We start from the raw sequence: 23,752 nt of genomic DNA on the forward strand, positions 1-23,752 counted from the left end.
CTTTAAAACGAGCAACCGTCGTCCTAACAGAACTATACAATGACATGTTAAGAGTAAATAATTACGCCCAAGTATGGAATATGTATATTTATTTTTCCTAACGAAATTGTTTAAGAGTACGTGTACCTTTAACAAACAATCCAGTTAGGCAGGTCCAATTTCGCGAAAGAGGTCACTCGTCGAATCCAACTCGGATGGGCTTGGTTCTGGAAACTGCATAAAATCTTCTCGTCCTATATACCGCAAGTGTCTGAAGACGAAGGTTTTCAACCAGTGTGTGTTTCCAGTGATGACTTACTGTACGTTGATGTGGTCGCTAACTATGGGCCTTATGAGAAAGCTCATGGTCGCTCAGATGGCAATGGAGAGGGCTTTGCTCGGAGTTTCCCTGCGAGATCGAATCAGAAATGATGAGATCCGTAGGAGAACCAAAGTCACTGACATAGCCCAAATGATTGCGAAATTGAAGCGGCAGTGGACAGGGCACATAGCCCGAGGGACAGATGGCCGTTGGGGCAGTTAAGTCCTCGAATGGCGACCACGTACCGGAAGCGCAGTGCCAGTAGGCCCTCCACAAGATGGACCCAAGATGGACCCAAGATGGACCCAAGATGAATACGTTGGATGAGGGCAGCGCAGGAGTGGTCCTCGTGGAGATCTTTTCTGATTGGCTGATGATGAAGATGATGATGGAATATGTCACAAATTATCATGATACCCAAGGCACAAATGGACCCTTAAGAAATTACATTTGCAAACAGACTTTAAAATATCCAATAAAAATGTGGTGCTGATTATTTTTATAGTTTCGGGATAAAAATGCAATGCATTCCTTTTTTTAATCATAACTATCCAATTATATTTATTAATAGTCCCTAAAATTATAAAAAAACAAAAAGCAGAATTGCATTGCGCCGAAACAGATAAAGGCTGAATAAACGTTGTACTAGTAACATTGACCCTTATTACATAGATATTGTACATTCCATTAAGCTGGTTGCAGACTGAAAACTAAGCTATGCCAAGGCTAAACTAAGCTATGCCAAGCAAGCTATGCTAAGCTAAGCTAGAAATAAATAGCGTGCACTCCAACAGCTAAGCCAAAGCACTGCCAGAACACTGGACAGCACTGGCAAAGGATGTGCAAAGGGTGTGCACCCCATTGTAGCTTAAAGTCTAATGTAATGCCTAGGAATGTGATCGTTTCTACTACATCAAGTTTGTCATTATTAATTTTTATAGGTGTTGGTTGGTGCTTTATATTTGGAAGTGTAAACCTAACACATTAATTAACACAGCCTACCAGCGATGGAAGTTTGTATGGAAATTGCAATTCACGCGTCCCAATATAAGGCGATAATCATGACTTATCGGGTATTTTGGGACAGCTTCAGATTATTGACAGCTAATTACTGACAGTAGAAGGTAGTAATTTATCTCTATCTGTAGATAGTATATTGGGAATGGCCGTAAGTCGCATCGGTTCGGGAAACTAGCAGCCGATAATTATTTCCACAAAGTGACTGTTCTAGGCTAGAAGTATCTTGTAAAACGCGCAGAATCCGCACTTTGACGTAATTTCCTGTGATGGAATTTGACTGCAGCTATCGTCCTGAACACCTCCTCTGAGCACTCCCCGTGATAAATGCGGTAGACCTTTCAGAAAGAACCCTCATATATACATACATATACGCTATGCCAAACAATCAAGCCAATCGGAACCATCATAATATAAACCCTTTGATTTATTTTTCTATGTAAGAGGAGGGCAAATGAGAGTATAACTAAGTAATGGCAAGAAAGTCATTGCATCTCATTCATCATTGTGTATTAATCCTAGAAGTGAGGGTTATCACTTTAAAACATAACAAATTGTTTAGATTTACAAGAGCGACATCTCAAGTCAATTTCCTAATATGCGAATATTGGGGTTGAGCAGTTTATCAACTGTAAAGTAGATCCTGTAGATGAAGCCACAACCTGAGAGATGAACAAAGCATACAAGATTTTAATTACGATACGTCACTCGAATGGTTAGCTCAGTTGGTTAGAGCACCGGCACGGAACGCCGGAGGTCGTGGGTTCGACTCCCGCATCGTTCATAAAATGTTGTTTTTTGAATTTTATTTGTGTCAATGCATCTCTTTTAATTGAGCATTTACAGCTTCATCGTTTCATAAATTATTTTAATTACAAGATTGTAATTATTTATATTTTTTACATTATTTTCATTTAAAAAGTTAATACAGTGTTTCCGATAGCAAAAACACCACGTCAGAGTCACCACAAGTAGCGCTAGTTTACGAGCACGACGCATGGACCAGCCATCGCGTATCTCAACACTGCCACAAGCAATGGCATTTATAATAATAATATTGTCACACAATAGTGTGTCACTCAAATTATCCTGCCCCAAACTATGGGTGCAAGGGAACGATATATTGAAACATCCATGACTCGGAATAAAACATCCATATTCACCATATAAATATTTGCACCTACCGCAGGGCAGGGTTACTAACCACTGGGATATAGATAGTCTTTTTTTAAGCGAGCATGAGAAAGCCTATTAAGTACTTAACCAAATAACAAAAAAATATTTTTATCTACATATAATGCAATATTGATAATGTTCTCAAGATATGGTGATGTCCGCAGATGTTCTCCGTAATGTCGTCGTGAAATGGATGGAATACAGATGGAGCCAGTTGGAAAATATAAAGCAGATCGTAACGGATCCGCCAAAGGTAAGTCTACTTTATTAAGGAAAAAGTGGCAAGACGGGGAGGATGTTTACCTCATAGTTAGTGATACGCTCTGGGGTGCTATTCTCGTAATTTCTAAATGGTTGAAGTTAAGTTCAATCTTGTTATGTATTCTCATCATACCATTTCCCTAAATTGAAACGTAACCTCATCACAATCGAAAATGAACCGTCAGTTCGTGTTACAAGATAACGAATTTAACTTTTAAAGTTAAATATATGATACACATACAAACATAAACTCACGCCTTGTTCCCGTCAGGGTAGGCAGAGACAATAGAATGCCATTTGCTTCTATTCTTACAAACTACACGCGCTTCCTCTTCATTCATTACTCTTTTCATACATGCTCGCCGGTTGCGAGTGCTTCGGACCTCTCCTTTTCTCAAAACGTCCCCAACTTGGTCGACGTGTTCTACGAGGTCTCCCGCGACCGACTTGCCCACACACACTTGCCTTATATATTTGATGCGTCATTCTTTCTTCACTCATTCGCTCCACGTGTCCAAACCATTTCAGAATTCCTTTTTCAGTCCTTGTCACAACATCCTCTTTCAAACCACAGCGCGCTCGTATTACCGCATTCGGAATCCAGTCAGTCTTACCCCACACATACTACGCAGTGATCGCATCTCAACTGCGTTAATTCTGCTTTTATGCTTCTTCTGCCATACCCAACTCTCACTTCCATACATTAACGTGGCGACAAGCACTCTATTATGTACAGCCATTTGCGTTTCTATTGGCACAGTCTGACCGTTTATAAAGGCATGCAGCGCTCCATTCACACAGTTTCCCGCAGTCACTCTCCTTTCAATATCATCTTCATATCTTGCGTCTCTTGTAAAATTTAAATATGATGTTAATATTATTCTTATTTTCACAGCAGCAGCTTGGCGTAATATGGTTGATCAAGATTTGGACGATGTAGCGTTTTTAGCAGGTACGAAAATGTTAAATGTTGCGTCCTGTTCTTTGACAAGTAAAAAAAACTATATGTACAAACACTACTTATGCATCAATGTTATTAGAGGCATTGTCTATGTGTTTGTGCACACTATTTGCATGCTAAAGCTTCATTCCGTTAAATATTTTAATTCGACGTCTTAGATTAAGGATTGGTCTCCGCTGCGGTCTAACTAGATACCGCAGGCGTAGTCTCAAAGTGCGATAATTTATACTACGCCCAAGTGGGCGTACTCGTGCCAGTCATGTTCTGTTAAACTTTGCTAATAATTGAAACTCAAATGAGGGCTTGCGTTTTGTAAAACAATACTACAAGAAATAAGAAAGACACTGGTATCACATATCATCACCAAGTATTTTGTATTTTATTCGTAATCGTTGTTTCAATGTAAAATAACGCGAGGCTTATCTTAAAAATATGAAAGATGCCCTTGAATATCAAGTTGCCACGCACACAAGCATCTTTACAAATAGCCAATACAAACTACAATATAAAGTTGCCGTAATTCAAATTCAAATTCAAATATTTTTATTCAAAATAGGATGTGACATCACTTATTGAAAGTCAAAAAACTACCACCCATTCCAAAATGAATGCCTCAGACCTGAGAAGAATGGGCGCAACAAACTCAGCGGACTTTTTTTTCATCGAATAAATATGTTAACAATGTAATATTGTACATTTAAACTTATTATTTTATAGCCTGAGGGCGGTCACTCCATTCCCAATCTGTGGTATCATTAAGAAAGGCATTTATGTTTTAGTAACCTTTACCACACAAACGTTTTTTAACAATTCTTTTGAATAACTTAATACTTTTGTTTTGAACACTATCTGGGATCTTGTTGTAAAAGCATATACATCGCCCCACAAAAGACTTACTAACTCGACTTAGCCGATAATAAAGCTTGTTCTTAGGTAGTGCGGTATCTAGTTGGAGCGCAGCGGACCAAACCTTAATCTAAGTTCAACGTATTTATTACAAGTGCTGAGACGCTAAACATCATTTGGCCATATACATGATGAATGAATGAATGAAATGTCATTAACTGAAATATATGAATTTCGAATGCATATGAGTGGTTCGATAAAAAAGGCATAAAAGGCATTTATTATCTCAAAATTGATTCCTTTAGAAATATTTTTGATGTCATTTCTAATATACCGCTTCGGAAACAAATGGCGCTCTGAGAGAGAAGAAACGGCGCAAGAAACTCTCTCCTCTCTTTGTTTGCGCTCTTTTTAATAAAATATACAATATTGTACTGTCATTGTTATTGCTGTAAAAATAATAATTAATCATTATCTAGTCCCAGGCTGTCCGATCACTTATTCAGCTGTGGAGTAGAAGAATTTTCGAGAGAGCCATGTTTTGATAAAACATTTAAATTTATTACACAAACAAAACTGAAAACAAAATTTTATGGACGATGCGGGACTTGAACTCGCGGCCTCTCGCGTTCCGTTCCAGCGCTCTTTCCAACTGAGCCAACCGTTCAAGTGACGTATCGTCATAAAATCTTGCATGCTTTGTTCAACCCGCAGGTTGAGACACGTTGAATCTAAATTTTGTTTTCAGTTTTATTTGTGTATTAAACCCAGATGTGAGGGTTATCACTTTAAAAACATAACAAATTATTTAAATTTATTTATAGATAATGCCTGAACAATGGCTGGGACTTTGTTATAAAAGTGTATACATTTACCCTCAAAGCTATTATGTATCTTATTGAAGTAAAAGTTCTTTATACGTAACTCAGAATGTTTTTCAATATTTTAAAATTATTCCTAAAGTTTATCATTTATTATAATTAATAACTTAGGGCTCAACTTTAAGTCATTAAGTATGCAGCACAAAGAAACCATGTAAAGTGTTGTACTTGAATACCCTTTGCAGGTTTTGATTTATTTCTGTCAAGCTCAAGTAGAAAGGGGACGAAAGAGCAACTTAAGGCGACACTAAATGCCGGCGACCTTGAGCGATATGAGTTCACGGCTCCTATGTAACAAAGCCAATATTTTCAACATTTTTGCGTCGAAAATTTAACATTTTAACAGGCGCAAACAGTTTAATTGCTTACAATCCTCATTATTGATTACTAATCTTAATAAATTCACCAACACAAAAAAGTAAAAGCTATAAGAACAACTTTTATGAGAGCAGTATACTAAACAAATGCATCATGCCGAGAAAAAACTTGTTTTACTGCAAACAAAACTGGTAATTCATAATAGCTCTGGAGTGTTAAGTTTAACTAACAGCAAGCATTAGCAACCTATAAGTAAGACTTAAGGGTATGTGTAACAGGATAAAGTAGTGTTCATAGCTCCAAATGCTATATTTTCACCACAAAACTTGTCTAAAAACACCTTGTCTGCGGGTTTTCTGCTTACTCTTCGCCTTTAGTGAAAAGTTTTGTAAATTCTGTTTTAAAACTGAGATGTGAGATGATATTAATTTGTACTCTTACATTAAGGATTGGTTTCCACTGCGTTCCAACATGTTAAATAAAATTATCTGCAATTTTTACGCTTTGTACAAGGATCTCACACAATTTCCAATAATGGCATTCTTCCAGATACTGAAAAGGCTCGCGAAGCAAGAGATTTGGGAGACACGCCGGTTGCTGTCTGCTCCCAGAGAAGAGCGCTATGTGTGACTGTTCTCGTACTGTCTGCTATCTTCGTGACTTCTCTACTTGTGGTCTATGCTACTCCTCAGCCTGGTAAGTTTTTGATGCTTCTTTAGCCGCTTTGTCAACTAGACTAGCGTAGGGTAGGGTGGGGTAGTTGAGCATAGAGGCAAGTTGGGCAATCGAAATATCTCGAAAACTATACACCACACGCAGAAACACAGAAGAACATATCGCACGACCGCCAGTGGCGACACGTCAATCGAGTAAAGCACACAAGCGCATTGTTTATTTTGACAACAAAGAGTAAAATAATTGTAAACAGTAATATTTCGTCTGTTATAGTTAAATTTCTTTCGTTTTCAATCGGGTAGGTGTGTCAGACATTTGGAATATGGATGAGACAGGAGTGTCCACTGTGCTGAAGCCAAATACGATTGTGTCTACGAAGGGAGAGCGTAACGTCGCTGACATGATTTCTGGGGAACGAGGGACTAACGTAACTACTGTATATGCTCAGTAAATTCAGTATGTGTGTTTGTGCTTCCCAATAATCTATTGAAGCGTCATTTTCATAATGGACCTCCCTAATGGATAGTAGAAGGCAATGCCAGTGGATGGGTTACAGACAGTTAAAAGAGAAAAATGTTCATAAAAAATTAAAGAAAAGTGTTTTTTAAAAAGTGTCCCAGTGAAGTGAAGAAAGCAAAGAAGATGATTATTCCTGTCTGAATTAATGTGAAAACTATTCTGAAAGTTTACCAGGAGAAACATGCACACACTGTCAAGTTTGCAGAGAATGGACTCATACAAAATGTGTGCCTGTTGCTGGTCTTACTTTCATTTGTGCCAATTGCAACTGTCACATAATTCAAAACATTAGGTTAAGTAGTTTTAACCCCTAAAAGTATAAATAAAAGTTGATTGCCACAAACAAATTTGATTTCGTGTCGAGTAGTGCCAAAATGACGCGTCGACGGCTCGCGTATCTTCAGTCCCATGCGAATCACTTCAATCGGATGCGAGTGAAGTCGATAAATAGTACGCTTGCGGGAAAGTTTTTTAGTCCAACTTTACAGATCCATCCCATAATTCAATCACATATCACACATCCAGATCTAACTGATGCAACATGCGACGTCGCATCTATTGAAATAACAGAAAAAGATGTGCATAAGCATCTTAGATCTGTGGATTTAACGAAATCAGCTGGCCCAGACAACGTGCCCCTCATTTTAATTTACAAATGTGCTGAAAGTCTTAAGTTACCTTTAACCATGCTGTATAAGCGCTCATTGGAAGAGGGGGTAGTACCTTCTCAATGGAAAGCAACGCTCATTACCCCAATCCACAAAAAAGGCCCCAAAAAGAAAATAGAAAACTACATCCCAATTTCTAAGCTGTGCGTCTGTGCAAAAATTTTAGAAAAAATTGTATGTGACCAATTATATAACTCGCTTAAACATACTTTCTGCGATGATCAGCACGGTTTTCTAAAGGGTAGGTCTACCACGTCTATGACACGACACATGTCGGAGCCAGTGCAGGTTGACGTTATTTATACTGACTACAGCAAATGTTTTGACAAAATTGACCACCACCTCTTACTTCAAAAACTAAGCCGAGCTGGTATTCGTAGGAACTTCTTCAGGTGATTTTCGTCGTATGTACATAACAGATGTCAAACGGTTGTTCTCAATGGTTTTACCTCTGCTCCAACGTCAACCCCATCAGGTGTTCCTCAGGGATCTCTTTTAGGGCCTCTTCTTTTCGTTATCTTTATTAATGATGAGATATGTCATTAATCAAAAAGATAACAGAAAAACAGTATTTCAAATTCTCTAAAATCCTACTTTATGCTGATGATATGAAAATTTTATGCCCCATCAGAAACATTCATGACCCGACACATCTCCAGAACGACTTAGACCGTTTTGATAATTATTACAACATCAATAAATTTGCTTTAAATATTTCCAAATGCTTTATCTGCTCATTTACGCGAAAAAATTCCCCTATCATCCACAATTACCTATTAAAAAACTCATACCTAAGCAGGGTTAAGAGCATCAGAGACTTAGGTATTATCTTCGACTCAAAATTACTTTTTTATGAACACGTGGATTCTATTATAAAAAAAGCATCGAAGGCGTTAGGTTTCATACTCAGAACGTCATCGGAGTTCAGTTCTCTTAAAACCATTAAAATTCTGTACTGTACATATGTACGGAGCCACCTCGAATACGGTTCACAAGTATGGAATCCCCAATATAATGTCTACATTATCCGTATTGAAAGAATACAAAAAAAGTTTGTGAAAATCCTTCAACACCGAGCCGTATCGTTTTCACATACCTACTTTGACAGATGTAAAAAATTTCATTTGCTACCGCTTCAGCAGAGGCGTCGTACAGCAGATTTGGCGTATTTATGCAGTATAGCGAACAGTAAGATCGACTGTCCAGAGTTACTCAGCATGCTTGGACTAGTAGCGCATGCCTTTCCAATTCGTAACCCTAGCATTTTACATACTCTCATGGCGAGGTGTAACTATCGTGCAAATAGCTTCATTACTAGATCCTGCAGAAGTTATAACGACTTGTCTAATGTCGTAGATCTAGATTTATTTTCTATATCTAGTACTAAATTAAAAATAACCTTAACTAATAAGTTTTTCCAATTTAAATAATTGTATTAATATAGTTTTAAAGCGTATAATTAATTTATATAAATGTGGAAACTTTTAAGTAGCCTTCATTAGTTTTAGTTATTTCATAAGTTATAATTGTAAGCTAGCTGTAAGTCTCCCAAATATTAATAAATAAAAAATAAAAAGAGAGGGAGGATGAAAAAAGGATTATGAATATTAGTTAACTGGTGCAAACAATATCTACGAATAAAAATAAAGAATAACTGTACGAAATCTTATCATGTTCATTTGCGAAATATATTTTGTTTCAGATTGCCCATGCTCAACTGAGAGTATGCTGGTCCCTGGACAAACACCAACAGAATCTGATGAGAATTCCACCGTAACTAACAAGTAAGACACCAGTGACACTTAGTTGACACTGAGTTTAATAAGACTCAGTTTACTGCTACTTCAAATGTCAATCTTGATCTCGATTAAAGACAATTCGATTTCACAAATACATTGTTAGCGTGATCGCTTATACCCGGTTTACATGTCAAAAACAATAGAATGTATCAAATAGCTCTCAATACTGTCATTGATAAGTATGAAAATAATCGAATTGTATAAATATGTCAACGTTTCTATTCGGATAATAATACTAATACAAATATAGTGATAATAAGATAATAATAACATTATATATAATATAATATTGACACACGCTTACACAAATTGTCTTGCCCCAAATTAGGCATTTAGCCTGTGTTATGGGTTGCAAGACAACGATGTATTTAATACAATATACTTACTTAAACATACATAAATACATATAAACATCCATGACTCGGAAACAAGCATCCATATTCATCATATAAATACTTGCACCTACCGGGATTCGAAGCCGGGATCTTTAGCTTAGCAGGTAGGATCGCTAACCACTCGGCTATACAGATCGTCAGTGACAATTCTTTACTTTAATAATAAAACTATATTTTCTCAATACAATTACACAAGATTGATGCATCCTACTGTACTCAATAACTCTTGATTTTACATATTAATTTAAAATAACTTTTTTTTACTTACTCGTGTAAGGCTTTGACTATTTGACATTAAGTTTTTTTGTTGCTTTTTATATATTTTATATATTGTAACTAAAATGATTTGTAAAAAAAAACTACGTTTAAAAAAACTGACTTCAAAACGTAAAAAGTATCAAATAATTAAAAATCTAATATAATACACCTCTATGCAAACCTTTACCTTTAATATTAATAAAATGCTATTATTTATATGTGCTACCTATTGATAGGTTTTAAGTCGGTGCCAAGCCCTAAACAAAATAAAACTTAATATTATAAACAGCTTACTTACTGTAATTATTTTGGTTGTCTGGCCACGCGTGTCTGGCTGGTTGGATTGTTTTGTACTAGACGAAGCTATCCCGCTCAAAGTCACGCGTGGCGAGTGTAGGTACCTACTATTACTTTTGGCTTGGCACCGTCTTTAAAGCTATCAATATGTAGCACATACAAATAATAGTATGCTATTAATATTAAAGGTAAAGGTTTGCATAAGAGGTGTATTATATTACATTTTTAGTTATTGATACTTTTCAGTTTTTGAAGTCGGTTTTTTAAACGTAGTTTTTGATTTTACTTTTAAGTGTAAGCTAATAATAATAATGATATATCATCAACCTGAATGAAAACTCTTAAAAAGCCATACACAAAAACAATTATTTCATCCTGATAGATAAAAAATTTTATAAAAAATGTTCATAAAATGAGAACTATTGAGCCAAACTATATAAATTTTTTATGGGACCAAATGGCATCTATTTCGCATCGATAATTACGTAAATCGGATCATAAATCTTCGAGTAATCGGAGTAAATACATAAAAAAAATACCGATCGAATTGATAACCTCTTCCTTTTTGAAGTCGGTTAAAAAGATGAAGCTGTAAATGTTGATTTAAAAGAGTGTCAATGAACTTCTTACCACTTCTTCTCATTAGCTGAAACTTTTTCGAAGTGGCGGTAAATTTAATAAGAAAAATATTTTTTTCACATTCGTTAGTGTCATTCCCGTGACTTACAGGAATAAAGTGATTTTGATTTGATTTAATTTAATGGTTAATATGGAGAATAATCAAAGTATACACATAGTATAATGACATACATATCTTATATCTTTAAACGAGCAATTCTTGTAGATATATAATCTGAATCTCGGAAACGGCTCCAATGATTTCCATAAAATTTAGTATACAGGGGATTTCGGGGGCGATAAATCGATCTAGCTAGGTTTCAATTTAAAAAGTGTAGTTTTATCTGTGTTTTAACGAGAAACAGCTACAATAACATTAAAATAAGAAGGTGAATTTCGCCACTATGTACAAGACTATAATAGCTCAGGCGTGACATTGGGTGATCCTATTAGTTTTTTTTTTATTTAAGTTTTGTACATTCTTTTAAAAATTCGAGCAAGGTTCGATCGTCCGAATATTGTATAATGATATACATGGAATTGCGAGAGAATGGAGCCTCAAATATGCAAGAGTATGTATCTTAGGACTTCAAAGAACAGAAAACAGATCTTGAATGCGATCAATTATGTTAACCGTCCAAAATTCGGCGGTCAGCATTTAAACGCGTTTAGCTTATAACTGCGTTTAGTTTCTGTTGGTGAAATCGAATTAAATCTCTAAACTCGTTTACAGGCTTAAATTAAGTTCAGTGTTCAAAATCGCGTTCTACTTCATTGGTGAAATCAGCCCTAAATTTATTTATTTATTCATTTGGTAATCTTACGTCGATACAAGTGAATTAATAGTTATTTATTCAACTGTTGTGTAATAAGGGTTATTAAAACACGAATATTGGTTTATAATAGTATCACATGAGTGTTTTAATACCTAATTATCAACAGTTGCATACAAGACTTTATCTACACCTATAATATGTATCCTCTATAAAAGATTCTGAAGTCTTCTGTTAGCTTACTAAACATTAAAACAGCCAGGTCATAGTAGTAACCATTACATCATCCAAACGAGTGTTGTAATGAAATTCAGTATAACGTTAAGTTAACGTTCAGTTAACGTTCAGTTAAAGTTGACGTTCAGTTAACGTTATACTGAATTTCATTACAACACTCGTTTGGATGATGTAATGGTTATTAGGAAATTGGGTGTTTTAATGTTGGCAATAAGCTGTTTTAGAAACATACGATTTAATGCATGGGTGTAGATAAATATAAAAACATATTTGATAACATTGCCAAACTGTTCCTGCGTGTGTTTGTGTGTGTGTGTGTTATTTTACTCTGTGAATTTTTCTAATTTCAGATTTAGTTTATATTTCGACAAATAAAATAGATGTAAGTGAGTTATTATGTTATTCTAGAGACCGCATAGCCACAAACGGTATGGTGTTTCCGTGGCGTGGTGCCAGGCTTCCCACCTTCGTGATTCCCAGACACTACAGTTTGTGGCTACATCCCAACCTGACAACTGGGGAGATGCGAGGTATGTTCAATACATTACGAAAGATAGCCTTCCCAAATCGGCAGTGCTCCAGGGCACCTAATTTTTCAGATACACCAAAACCGAGTGTGCCGTATGTCACCCTACTCCACCACCAAGTTCTGACTCTTATTTTGTTTATAAGATGGTTTATTTGGATGCATGGTCTTATAGCTTGTTTCGATAGCTTTCAGATACATTTACTGAAATTGCCCTAACTATAAGCATTCCTTTACTACACGTAAAGTAATATGCAAATTATCTCGTCCAACCACTGCGTCTTCCGGTACGTGGTCGTCGTTTGTAGACTTTACTGCCACACCGGCGGTCTGTTCGTCGAACTATGTGCCCATTGCAGTTTCGCAACCATCTGGGCTATGCCAGTGACTTTGGTTCTCCTACGGATCTACTGATTTCTGTTTCGATGTCTCAGGGATACTCCGAGCATAGCCCTCCCCATCGCCCTCTGAGTGACCATGAGCTTCCGCATAAAGCTCATAGTTAGCGACCACATCTGCGTTCCGTAAATCATCATTGGCAACATACACTGGTTATAAACCTTACTCTTCAGACACTGTGGTATTTGGGTCGAGAAGATTTGAAGCTATAAAACTTAAGCAAAAGAAAAACTCATTACTTTGGTAAAGTAAGAACCTTTTGAAGGATAATTATAAAATAAGAAATGTTTCTCCTTCCAGGCGAAGTATCGATTGATTTTCGCGTCGACCGGGATACCAGTTTCGTAGTGCTTAACATCAGAGATATGAATGTGACAGAACGCGCCTTATTCAAGGGAGGCTCTATCGGACCGAAGGTTGCTAGGGCACTTGACTTTCCGCCCGCCGAGCAAACTTATATTGAATTTAAGGTTCGTTTTTAAAATGTTTTTGAAGTGAAACTTCTTTATCGACGTATGAGGGAAATTTCATATCAATGTCGTCACGATTTTCGGTTACGCACCATGTTTTTTTATCAAAATTCAGTATAGTGACGTAAAGAATAACATATTAGTTTGAAAGTGATACAATAAAAACACTTATTTGTATGCATAATAATAAGATAGCTTTAATTTAATACGAAAATTATATTTTCTATAAGAAGATTATATTTTCACAATTCTGTGAATTTGTAAATAGTAGAAAAATGATATGTTTTAAAGAAGTTTCACTTTTACCTGTTTACTCTGGAACACACACATATTTTATTTTTAATACGATATTAGATTAAGTTATTACACATAATATTGGTTAGTGTTACTAAGGAGTATTCTTATTTAAATGTTAATGCACATGTGTCATGGGAAATGAGAACGGTGGGTAAATGGGAACAGTTAGATAAGTAATACTTCCCTGGGCACAAGACTCGTTAGCGGACGGATCCAGCGCCCATCAGTGCGTACGCAATATTGAGAGTGGAAGAAAGCACGCGTGCTGTCAGTTTTTGTTATAATTTTTGATGTGTGTTATCTAATATATAGAATTCTCGGGTCATGGTGTTAAACTTTGAACTCCTCCGCAACGGCTTGACCGATTCTCATGAAATTTTGAGTGCATATTGGGTAGGTCTGAGAATCGGACAACATCTATTTTTCATGCCCCTAAATGCTAAGGATGGTCCACACGTTTTTTTTTTTTAAGTTTTTCGACATTTTATTTTAAATTTGTTTGATTATGAGTCAGCATTCAAATTAAAATTTTCACCCATCTACGATCAACAGTTTGTTACTTTTGTATCGCGATTTTGATATCGGCAATACAACGTTTGCTGGGTCAGCTAGTATTAGATATAACTCTTACATCTTTTTTAAATCAAAAGCACCATATTCTGCTTCTACCATGCACGTAATATATGTTTTTTGTTTTCATTCATATTTCTAATAGCACGTTGTTTTTTTAATATTTTTTTTCACTTATGAGTAGATAAATATGCAAAGTTTAGGTTGCAATAAAAGTTGATTATCTCATTGACTTTTTTCTATTATTTTTGAGCGTTGGAAGTTAAGTGTTCCCAATTCCACCACTTCCAATACACCAAATAATTATTATTACTTACCAATAATAACTATTAAATTAATAATAACAATTCTTACGTATAAATTGAATATACTAATCACAGCGATGAGCAGCTGACTGTATCTTTCTCGCTCGGGTACACTCGGCGGTCCCGAGTTTACCCGATCTTTCATCTCAGAGCTTAACCAACGCAAAAATGTGTGTGCGATACACCAAAGGAAGTTTTCACTTCAAATGTCTGTATTAATTTTTATTTTCAGGAAAAGCTTCGTCGAAAGTACAATTACACCCTGAGTCTACGTTTCATTACGAGGCTGGATCGGGTGGAGAAACATCGGGGTTTCTTCCTCACCGGCACCCAGAGGCAGTAAGTATTAAATCCTTAACTTATTTAGTATTTATTATGACGGGTACTCACGATTTATGTTTTGTTAATTCAAAGCCGATATGTCGATACAATTGCATGAATCGCGGTCGCGGCGGAACTGCTAAGAGAAACAATTAAGATAATAAATTTTTGTGACAATGAGATAATACGCTAGGCTAAAATGAGTTTCGGAACGCACCGGATTGTTTATTTTTTTAACGCGGAGTATTTTCCGGATGTATGGTCATGTGGGGTTCGAAATTTAAATCACTTTGCCACACGCGAGTTTTCACGTAGCAATAGCGCCCTTTTCGTGCTGGAGAGGTGAGAAAATGTTATATCGTGAGTACCCGTTATAATAACCACTGTGTTAAGGTTTGGCGATGATTTTTAAAAACATATATTAATTAATTTTCAAAGTGTGTATGTTTCCATACGCTCCAGTGCACATGCGTACACGGCAAGCGTTTCTATGGTCCTATGCTATCGTGTCCCCGTGTTCAAGGCAAGACAACCGTCAAAAAACTGCCAATATCGACGTATCCCTAGACAAGAACACCAGAGAGATTTTTTTACTGGGTGTATTAATAATTGCTCTTGGTTCTAAGAGCCATCAAACAAAGCGCAAATCACCACAAAATATATTAGTATCTATTTGGCTTTAGCTGGCGGCGGTCATTTTTGGTTAGCATACAACGGGAACATTATTTTGTGAAATTTTATAAAAAAAAAAAAATTAAAGAAATCAATCAATTAAAGATCTTATTATAACGTGTTCACTATAGTAAAAATAATTTAATTGCCAATTTTTTATTTTGACGCGTTTAGGAAAAACGTCACAATTTCCCGTACAACTCTGAAAGAGCGGCGATATCACAGCACGAAGTTATTGACACGAGAGTGGGTCAGGGATTGGAAATAATACTCCGCTTATAGGAACGAGTCTTTATTTGCGTTCACTTTTTCTGAACTTGTACTTCGCCGGTCTGTCGCTGTTCCTCTTGTGGGCGGCGGTACCTTCAACGCGTAACAACGCACTGACCACTAAGTCTCTTCTATCTTCTTTTTCTTGGAACACTTCCACTTTTCACTACTTCTTCTTTTCTTCTTCTTCTTTACACTTTCGAGTCAGAACTAGAACTGCCGTAGGCCACGCTTAGTACGGCCTATATATATAACCCCGGATCTGTTCTATTTTCAAAATGATTCTTCTTCCATCTTTAAATTTAAATTGTACTAGAAAATTCTTTTAACTATTTTTATCCTGCTTACACATTTTCCATCCCTTTTTCTGTTCGATTTGATCCTGAACTTACTAGAAATTTCCATTAACTTTACAAAACCTAAAAAATTCCATACACTGGTAGGTGTATCGAACCCGGGTCTACAGCGTCTAAAGTAAACACTTTTACGCTAAAGCTACGAGTATTGCTGACGGAGCTGTTGAAATTATCAATGTCTTGAGGTTTGACAACTCTTGTCATGTACGTTGCTGCACGATATGACGTTTGACAACCCTCGTCATATACGTCGAAGCGTTGCTACACGACACTATCATAAATCATGTTTTTGCTTACAATAACCAAGCTTCTTTATCAAGCAACCCGTTACATAAACCGCATAATGATACCTCGACTATTGTAAACACAAGTGAATACATGGTCTCAAGTGGCTGGTGCCAGGTTTGGCGCCAAAACAGCTCAGCAGGTGACTTCTGCGAGCGCGTGGGACGTGTTGGCATATCAGAGGCTCGCAAATTTGTTTCATATCAAAGCAATCGAGCGCAGTTATTATAGTTTTTGTTTGTTTAAAAGTTATTAAAACTAGTTTTTTTTTTCAAATAATGCTGCACTTGTGTCCAGTGTTTTTATTATCAGATTAAAAAAACAGCCAGCTTGACATAATAAATAAAAATAAATGTTTGTAAATTTAAAAATACTGCTTGTGTTTAGAGTATATAATATCTAGATTTAAAAAAATATATAAATTATTCATATTATGTACTTTGTAGAATTAAATCTTTGTTAAAAGTTTAAAAAAAATTAACGATTTTAGATAAATCTTGGCGGAATTTACTCATGAAACAACTTACTCCGTAAACCTAAAATAGCTTTCGATTCAAACAATTCATAGTTTATTAAATTAATGAAGTAATCGCACAAATTATTTGGGTCAACCAAAGAGCGAAATATTCGCTGAAACCTACATATATCGAGTTCAGGAATACGATAGTGCTGTGACATAATTATAATTTATGACCATAATAATAAGAGTGTCGATAAATTTAAACAATGCTTCAAGTATACCATTTTATACTAGATTAAAATGATGGAAAAAATTATTTTATTAGTTTTAACATCATTTTAACCTAATAATTAAATTTCAAATTTTTATTCTGCATTTCTTCAACACACATATATAAAAGATTATTCGCTATTACTCGTGCTTATCGATGAATAAAAAGTTGTGTTTTTTTGAACGGAATCTGATGGACTGGGTTCAGTCATTATTAACATCAAATAAATAACATGGGATCGCAATTTTAGTATTAACGCGATAATACGGTAATCGACAACTACGGCACATCACTACACTGCAAACGCGTGAGGCAAGCGGGGGGAGATGCTTCCGCTATTTACCACAGGCACGACTGCATTCAACTCGCGAGATAACTGTAGAATTTTGTTGCATTTTAGAATTCACAGTTTCTTCTCTATATTCACTGGATTTATAATATTATTATTTTTAATATTATGTCTCTTCCAGTCGCTGTGCTATATCAAGGTTTTGGATGACGCATGCGCGATCCGTGTTCCCGTGTCTAGATGAGCCACACCTAAGAGCGACTTTCAAGTTAACCATCGTACGAGACAGGTGAGACGTGTTCTATATGATCTAATATTAATTATATACTTTACTAACAATTCCCGCCCTCTTCACTGTGCGAATTTTAAAAGGAAATAAATTAATGAACGAACGTTGGAATTCAAATAATAGTAGCTATAAACCATCTAGGATAAATTTCGCATCGAGTGGTGGTAGTTTTATGTCGATACGATCAGTGGTTTAGGCGTGATTGAGCCTCAAACAAAGACCATTTTCATTATATATATACAATAGACGTCCCCGCCCGCTTCGCTGAGCAAATTTCATAAGAATAAAGTTAAACAATAAAAAAATATGTAGCCATAAACCATCTAGGATAAATTTCGCATCGAATGGTGGTAGTTTCATGTTGATACGATCAGTGGTTTAGGCGTGATTGAGCTTCAAACAAAGACCATTTTTTATTATAGATTATTTGACATTGAATTTCTGACGTGGCTGTAGTTTACGAGTATATTGTGTTTCGCTTGGAAGGGTGCCATAGCTAATGACCGCAGATCATTTATACACCTAGATCATAGTTTCTCAACCTTATTTTGCTCACCGCACACTTTGCGAATATGTTTGTTTCTAGAGTATTTTCGAGTATTTTTTTGCCTTTTTAGACTATATTTTTTAATCTACCCCCCATCTGCGCCATCTCAATGCCCCCTAATTTTCTCTGGGTCTTCTAATGCCCCCCCGAAAGTCTCAAACGCCCACAAGGAGGCGTTATCGCCCACGTTGAGAACCTATGATCTAGATTGACTGTGACAGCTGTGAAAACGTCGAAAAGAGGTTGATAGTTAACACCAATTTAGTGCAAGTCACGCACTCAAACACAAAGTGACATACAACAGTGTTAGACGTAGCTTATCACGCACACTAAAGTAATAAACGTGGCATGTTTTCATGGGTTGTGTATCAGGCTCTATCTATACGTATAAATTATTTAAGCTAATACCGTACATTATACAGTTAGAATCACAATCACGATTAAAAATTGTCTGAAGCAAAACTCTGCCTACGCGTCTATTAGACAGAGTTCTCGTTCATTTGTGTTACAACCATGCTTTGAATACAACGCCACGCAATCACGAAGTGTTCAGTGAAAAACTGTCCAAAAAACAGCGTATCCAAACTTAAAAAGGATAGAGTGTCCTATTTCAAGTAAGTGCCCCGTCAAATTAATAAAGTTGTGTAACTAACTTGACGTTTTTAAACAAAATGCTCTTGACTCGTGTTCGCGTCCGAGCTTCTAATGAGCGATACAATAGACTTTGAACATTACTGCCACGAATGAAGGTGTTAATTTGAATGAATGTTTTAATGTTATGTGTATTAGTTAGTGTATACATATATACAACGCCGCTCGGACATTTTTTGACGATTTTTTAATAGGCTATTGGGAGTCTAGTTATTTATAGTACGTCAATAAAACGTTGGTGTGATATTTCTTTCAGGTTCCACGTTTCTCTAACCAACATGCCGATAGTCGCGACTGAAGAGGCTGGCTTCTATCTTGGACATAGATTGGTTAGTAGAAGGTTTCATTGAAGTTTTTTTTCTTTTTTCCCAAAAACCCAAAAATTCAGCGGCACTACAACTGCGTTCGTCACCTTGAGACGTAAGATGTTATGTCTCATTTGCCCAGTAATTTCACTAGCTACGGCGCTCTTCAGACCGGAATAAAGTAATGCTTACACATTACTGCTTCACGGCGGAAATAGGCGCCGTTGTGGTACCCGTAATGTAGCCGGCATCCTATGTAAAGGAGCCTCCCGATGGTAAAAAAACTGTGTGCATTGCTTCAAAATACAGTCCACATCGTAATATATTTATCATAGTAAGATATTTTTTAGATGGGTGAAATCTCGTGAGTTCGAGTCACCGATATGCTTATAGCAGTATATCTGTAGCTATACAGCTGACGTATTGTGCAACATTAGTGATGTGTATATCATATGAATGAAATTGAATGGATTTAGTGAGAAGTTCAATGTGTGCTGTTCAATATATACTGTGCATTGTTGAAATATTGTTTTTGTTTGATTAATATACTATTATTTAAAATACGTTTTATTAATAAAAATAAAAAAGCCTTAATTTCTACTACTTTCCATTTGTTTACAAAAATTACTAAAAATTAACATAGATATTAAATTTACTATAAATTAAAATATCTTTATTAAATATTAATAAGATCTAAATTAACTATATAATAAATAAATTAGGTAGTGGATGCCTCTACGGCTAAGGCCTCCCCTAAACCTTTCCAGTACACTCTATCTCTGGCTCTTCTCATCCAGTCCGGTCCAACTCTTTGACTAAAAATATCACTCCATCTTCTCTTTTGTCTCCCTCTTTGTCTAGATCCTTCCCATGGTATCCATTCCTTAACTCTTTTCATCCATCGTGTATCATCTAATCTGCATATATGACCTGCCCAGCCAAATTTAAGTTTCAAGTTTTAATAATACATTGAAATCAAAAATTGAATTTACTACAAGTTGTAAGTTTTAACTCATATCAGTAGTCTCTATAACAGCTAAATTTTTTTTACAGCTGCAAGACGAGTTTGCCAGTTCGCCCCCAATGTCTCCCCACATGATATCGATTTCCGTGTGTCGCCTGCAGCGGAAGTCAGCTCCGCTTCTAGAAACTGTTACCGTGAGTCCTGATGATGAAGCACAGCCTGTAATCAGCTTGTACAGCGATAAAGCTGCTATATTGGACGAATCTGGGTAAGAGTTATAAGAAATTTCCGAATATAACAAGGAGATAAGGGCATAAAAGAATAGGGATGTCTCAGGCCCAAGGGTGTCGTAAGAGACGACTAACGGCCGTTCCAATATACTATCTACCGATAGAGATAAATTACTATCTTCTACTGTCAGTAATTATCTGTCAATAATCTGAACATGTCCCAATATACCCGATAAGTCATTCTTATCGCCTTATATTGGGACGCGTGAATTGCAATTTCCATAGAAACTTCTATCGCTGTTAAGCTATATGTCGTCCCATTGACAGGCAGCGTGTACGGATAAGGTGAGTTACCGTCGATAAGTTTATTTCAAGTGAGAGATAGACTGAATATTGGGAACGGCCGTAAGGGCATTTACAGGATGCCGGGTAGATTATGAGTACCATAACGGCGACGTTTTCTGCCGTGAAGCAGTAATGTGTAATTTTGTTTTTCGGACATGATTGTGTTTCGGTCTGAGGGGCGCCGTAGCTAATGAAATTATTGGACAAATGTGACTTAACATCTTATCTCTCAAGGTGACGAGCGCGATTGTAGTGCGGCTCAGGATTTTTGGGTTTTTTAATAATCCTGAGCGGCACTGCATTGTAATGGGCAGGGCGCATCAATTACCATCAGCTGAACGTTACGCTCGTTTCGTCACTTATTGTCATAAAAAAATAATGAATTTTTAAATTGTCAACTAAACCAAACGTCAAAATTCTGCAACAATTGAAGTTCAATCTTGTTACACGAATACGCATCATACGATTTACTTAAATCAGAACGTAACTTCATCACAATCGAAAATGAACCTTCAATATGTTTTACCATCCATCCATTTTAACTGGAAGGCACTCCTGCGCTGCCCTCGTATTCCGGCGATCTTAACCAGATCGTCGGTCCATCTTGTGGGGGGCCTACCCACACTACGTCTTCCGGTACGTGGTCGCCATTCGATGCTTTTACTGCCCCAATGGAAATCTGTCCATCGGGCTATGTGCCATGTCCAATGCCACTTCAGTTTCGCAATCATTTCGGCTATGTCAGTGACTTTAGTTCTTTTGCGGATCTCCTCATTTCTGATTGAATCTCGCAGGGAAACTCCGTGCATAGCCCTCTCCATTGCCCTCTGAGCGACCATGAGCTTCCTCATAAGGGCCATAGTTATAAGCACGTCTGCGTTCCGTAAGTAGTACTGGCAACACACACTGGTAGAAAACCTTCGTCTTCAGACACTATATTTTGGACGAGAAGATTTTACGGAGCTTCCCGAACGCTGCCCATCTGAGTTGGATTCAACGAGTGACCTGTTTCCCGAAATAGGATTTGCCCAACTGGATTATTAAAAAAATGTGTTACAACATTACGAAAATTAACTTTTAGACATAAGATTTTTCGTTTTGTTTATATTTATAAATTAATTTATTTCAGGCCACTTTTGGAATGGGTTCAGAAAACACTACAGCTGTATTCGTATGAGCTGAATACAACATACCCGTTGCCTAAGTTTGGTAAGTATTTACATAAGTTATTGTTTAGATTACATATTTATATCATAGAAAAAACTGTGCTATTTTGATATGATGGCCTTATAATAATTAGGTACAGTTTAAGGTAAAGATGTCAACCCTAATGTCGTCAGAAGAGGTAAGAGTCACGCGGTAGAAAGAGAGGCAACTTCTAGGTGAATAAAAATGTATGTTAATAGCGCTGCGCGATCTGAATTACACCATATTGTATGACCGCAAGAGTTCCTATTTCTTTAATTGATTATGCGGAGTGAGACTTCCGTACTTTAACTATATTCTTTGCTTTGGGTATCCCACACTACAAAACCTTGGCTACGATTTTTGATTGAGCGACCGCTTTCAGGCTATTTAAATAAAAAATATTGTAACGAAAAATTTATAAAAAGAAAGGCGTGCGTACAAAGTACACATGTGAGAAGTGAAACTTCTTTGGAAAAATAAATTTTTAAATCTCGTTTATATCAATTATCTGTTCTTAAATATTCTGTTCTCAAAACCTGTTTTTTGTCAATATTAGAAATTATTACATGAGCTCATTACTAGCGACCACGCGCTATACCTGCACGATACAAAGCTAATGGAGAAGATGTTCTATGTTTTCGCGACCGCGCGCTGAACCTGTACGATATAACTCTAGTAGGCAAGTTGTTCTACTTACTAGCAGTGCCATGTGCTTCATGCTACGTTCGCCCTTTCTCACTCTATCTCAATCGGTCTCAATCTACCTCTCCCTCTTCTTGGATAAAAATGTTCCACATTTTCGTGACATTTTATTGGCACATATACACACTGGATTTTAAAAATGATCCCAAATTCGTTCTCTGCACCCTCGAGTATCTCGGATTCGCTATCCATATTGGTGAAAATCATAAATTTTCGCGGCGGCCATCTTGGATTTTAAAAATGATCCCAAATTCGTTCTGTGCACCCTCGAGTACCTCGGATTCGATATCTATATTGTTGAGATCATAAATTTGAATGGCGGCCATCTTGGATTTCAAAAAATACTCCCAAATTCGTTCTCTGCACCCTCGAGTACCTCGGATTCGATATCCATATTGTTGAAAATCATAAATTTACGCGGCGGCCATCTTGGATTTTAAAAATGATCCCAAATTCGTTCTCTGCACCCTCGAGTATCTCGGATTCGCTATCCATATTGGTGAAAATCATAAATTTTCGCGGCGGCCATCTTGGATTTTAAAAATGATCCCAAATTCGTTCTGTGCACCCTCGAGTACCTCGGATTCGATATCTATATTGTTGAGATCATAAATTTGAATGGCGGCCATCTTGGATTTCAAAAAATACTCCCAAATTCGTTCTCTGCACCCTCGAGTACCTCGGATACGATATCCATAATGTTAAAATCATAATTTTGCGCGGCGGCCATAATGGATTTAAAAAAACCTGTACGATACAAGCCTCTAAGGACTTATTTTTTCGTTTCATCGAGTTTGAAATCACAACGATTCTAAAGAAGTTCCACTTCAAAAAGTATATTTTTATTATTATATTATATAATTTAGTTAAATAATGTTTATTAAGAACCATTTAAATAGTTTTATATAATTAGAATTAAATGATTTAATTTTGAAATTAAATTTAATTCTCGTCCATTGGTTGTGGTTCAGTTGACATATGAGTTACAAGAGGCTTGGTAGCTGAAGTATGATATGAATGGTCTAGTTGACCAGCTAAAG

The 23,752-nt window shown here is 36.4% G+C and overlaps 1 protein-coding gene across 1 annotated transcript in view; it reads left to right on the top strand.

Annotated features, from left to right (window-relative positions):
* Nucleotides 1–2,683: 2,683 nt before the first annotated feature.
* LOC126975383 (uncharacterized) overlaps nucleotides 2,684–23,752 on the top strand; it is a 48,544-nt gene continuing 27,475 nt past the window's right edge. Inside the window, exons 1-11 of the mRNA XM_050823260.1 lie at nucleotides 2,684–2,747; nucleotides 3,651–3,707; nucleotides 6,311–6,457; nucleotides 9,326–9,407; nucleotides 12,409–12,530; nucleotides 13,226–13,395; nucleotides 14,800–14,906; nucleotides 17,673–17,780; nucleotides 19,235–19,307; nucleotides 20,337–20,515; nucleotides 21,952–22,031. Coding sequence (XP_050679217.1) covers nucleotides 2,684–2,747; nucleotides 3,651–3,707; nucleotides 6,311–6,457; nucleotides 9,326–9,407; nucleotides 12,409–12,530; nucleotides 13,226–13,395; nucleotides 14,800–14,906; nucleotides 17,673–17,780; nucleotides 19,235–19,307; nucleotides 20,337–20,515; nucleotides 21,952–22,031 — 1,189 coding nt within the window. The remainder of the gene's footprint in view (nucleotides 2,748–3,650; nucleotides 3,708–6,310; nucleotides 6,458–9,325; nucleotides 9,408–12,408; nucleotides 12,531–13,225; nucleotides 13,396–14,799; nucleotides 14,907–17,672; nucleotides 17,781–19,234; nucleotides 19,308–20,336; nucleotides 20,516–21,951; nucleotides 22,032–23,752) is intronic.

Source organism: Leptidea sinapis, chromosome 2 (genome assembly GCF_905404315.1).
Source record: "Leptidea sinapis chromosome 2, ilLepSina1.1, whole genome shotgun sequence".
Taxonomy (NCBI): Eukaryota; Metazoa; Arthropoda; class Insecta; order Lepidoptera; family Pieridae; genus Leptidea; species Leptidea sinapis.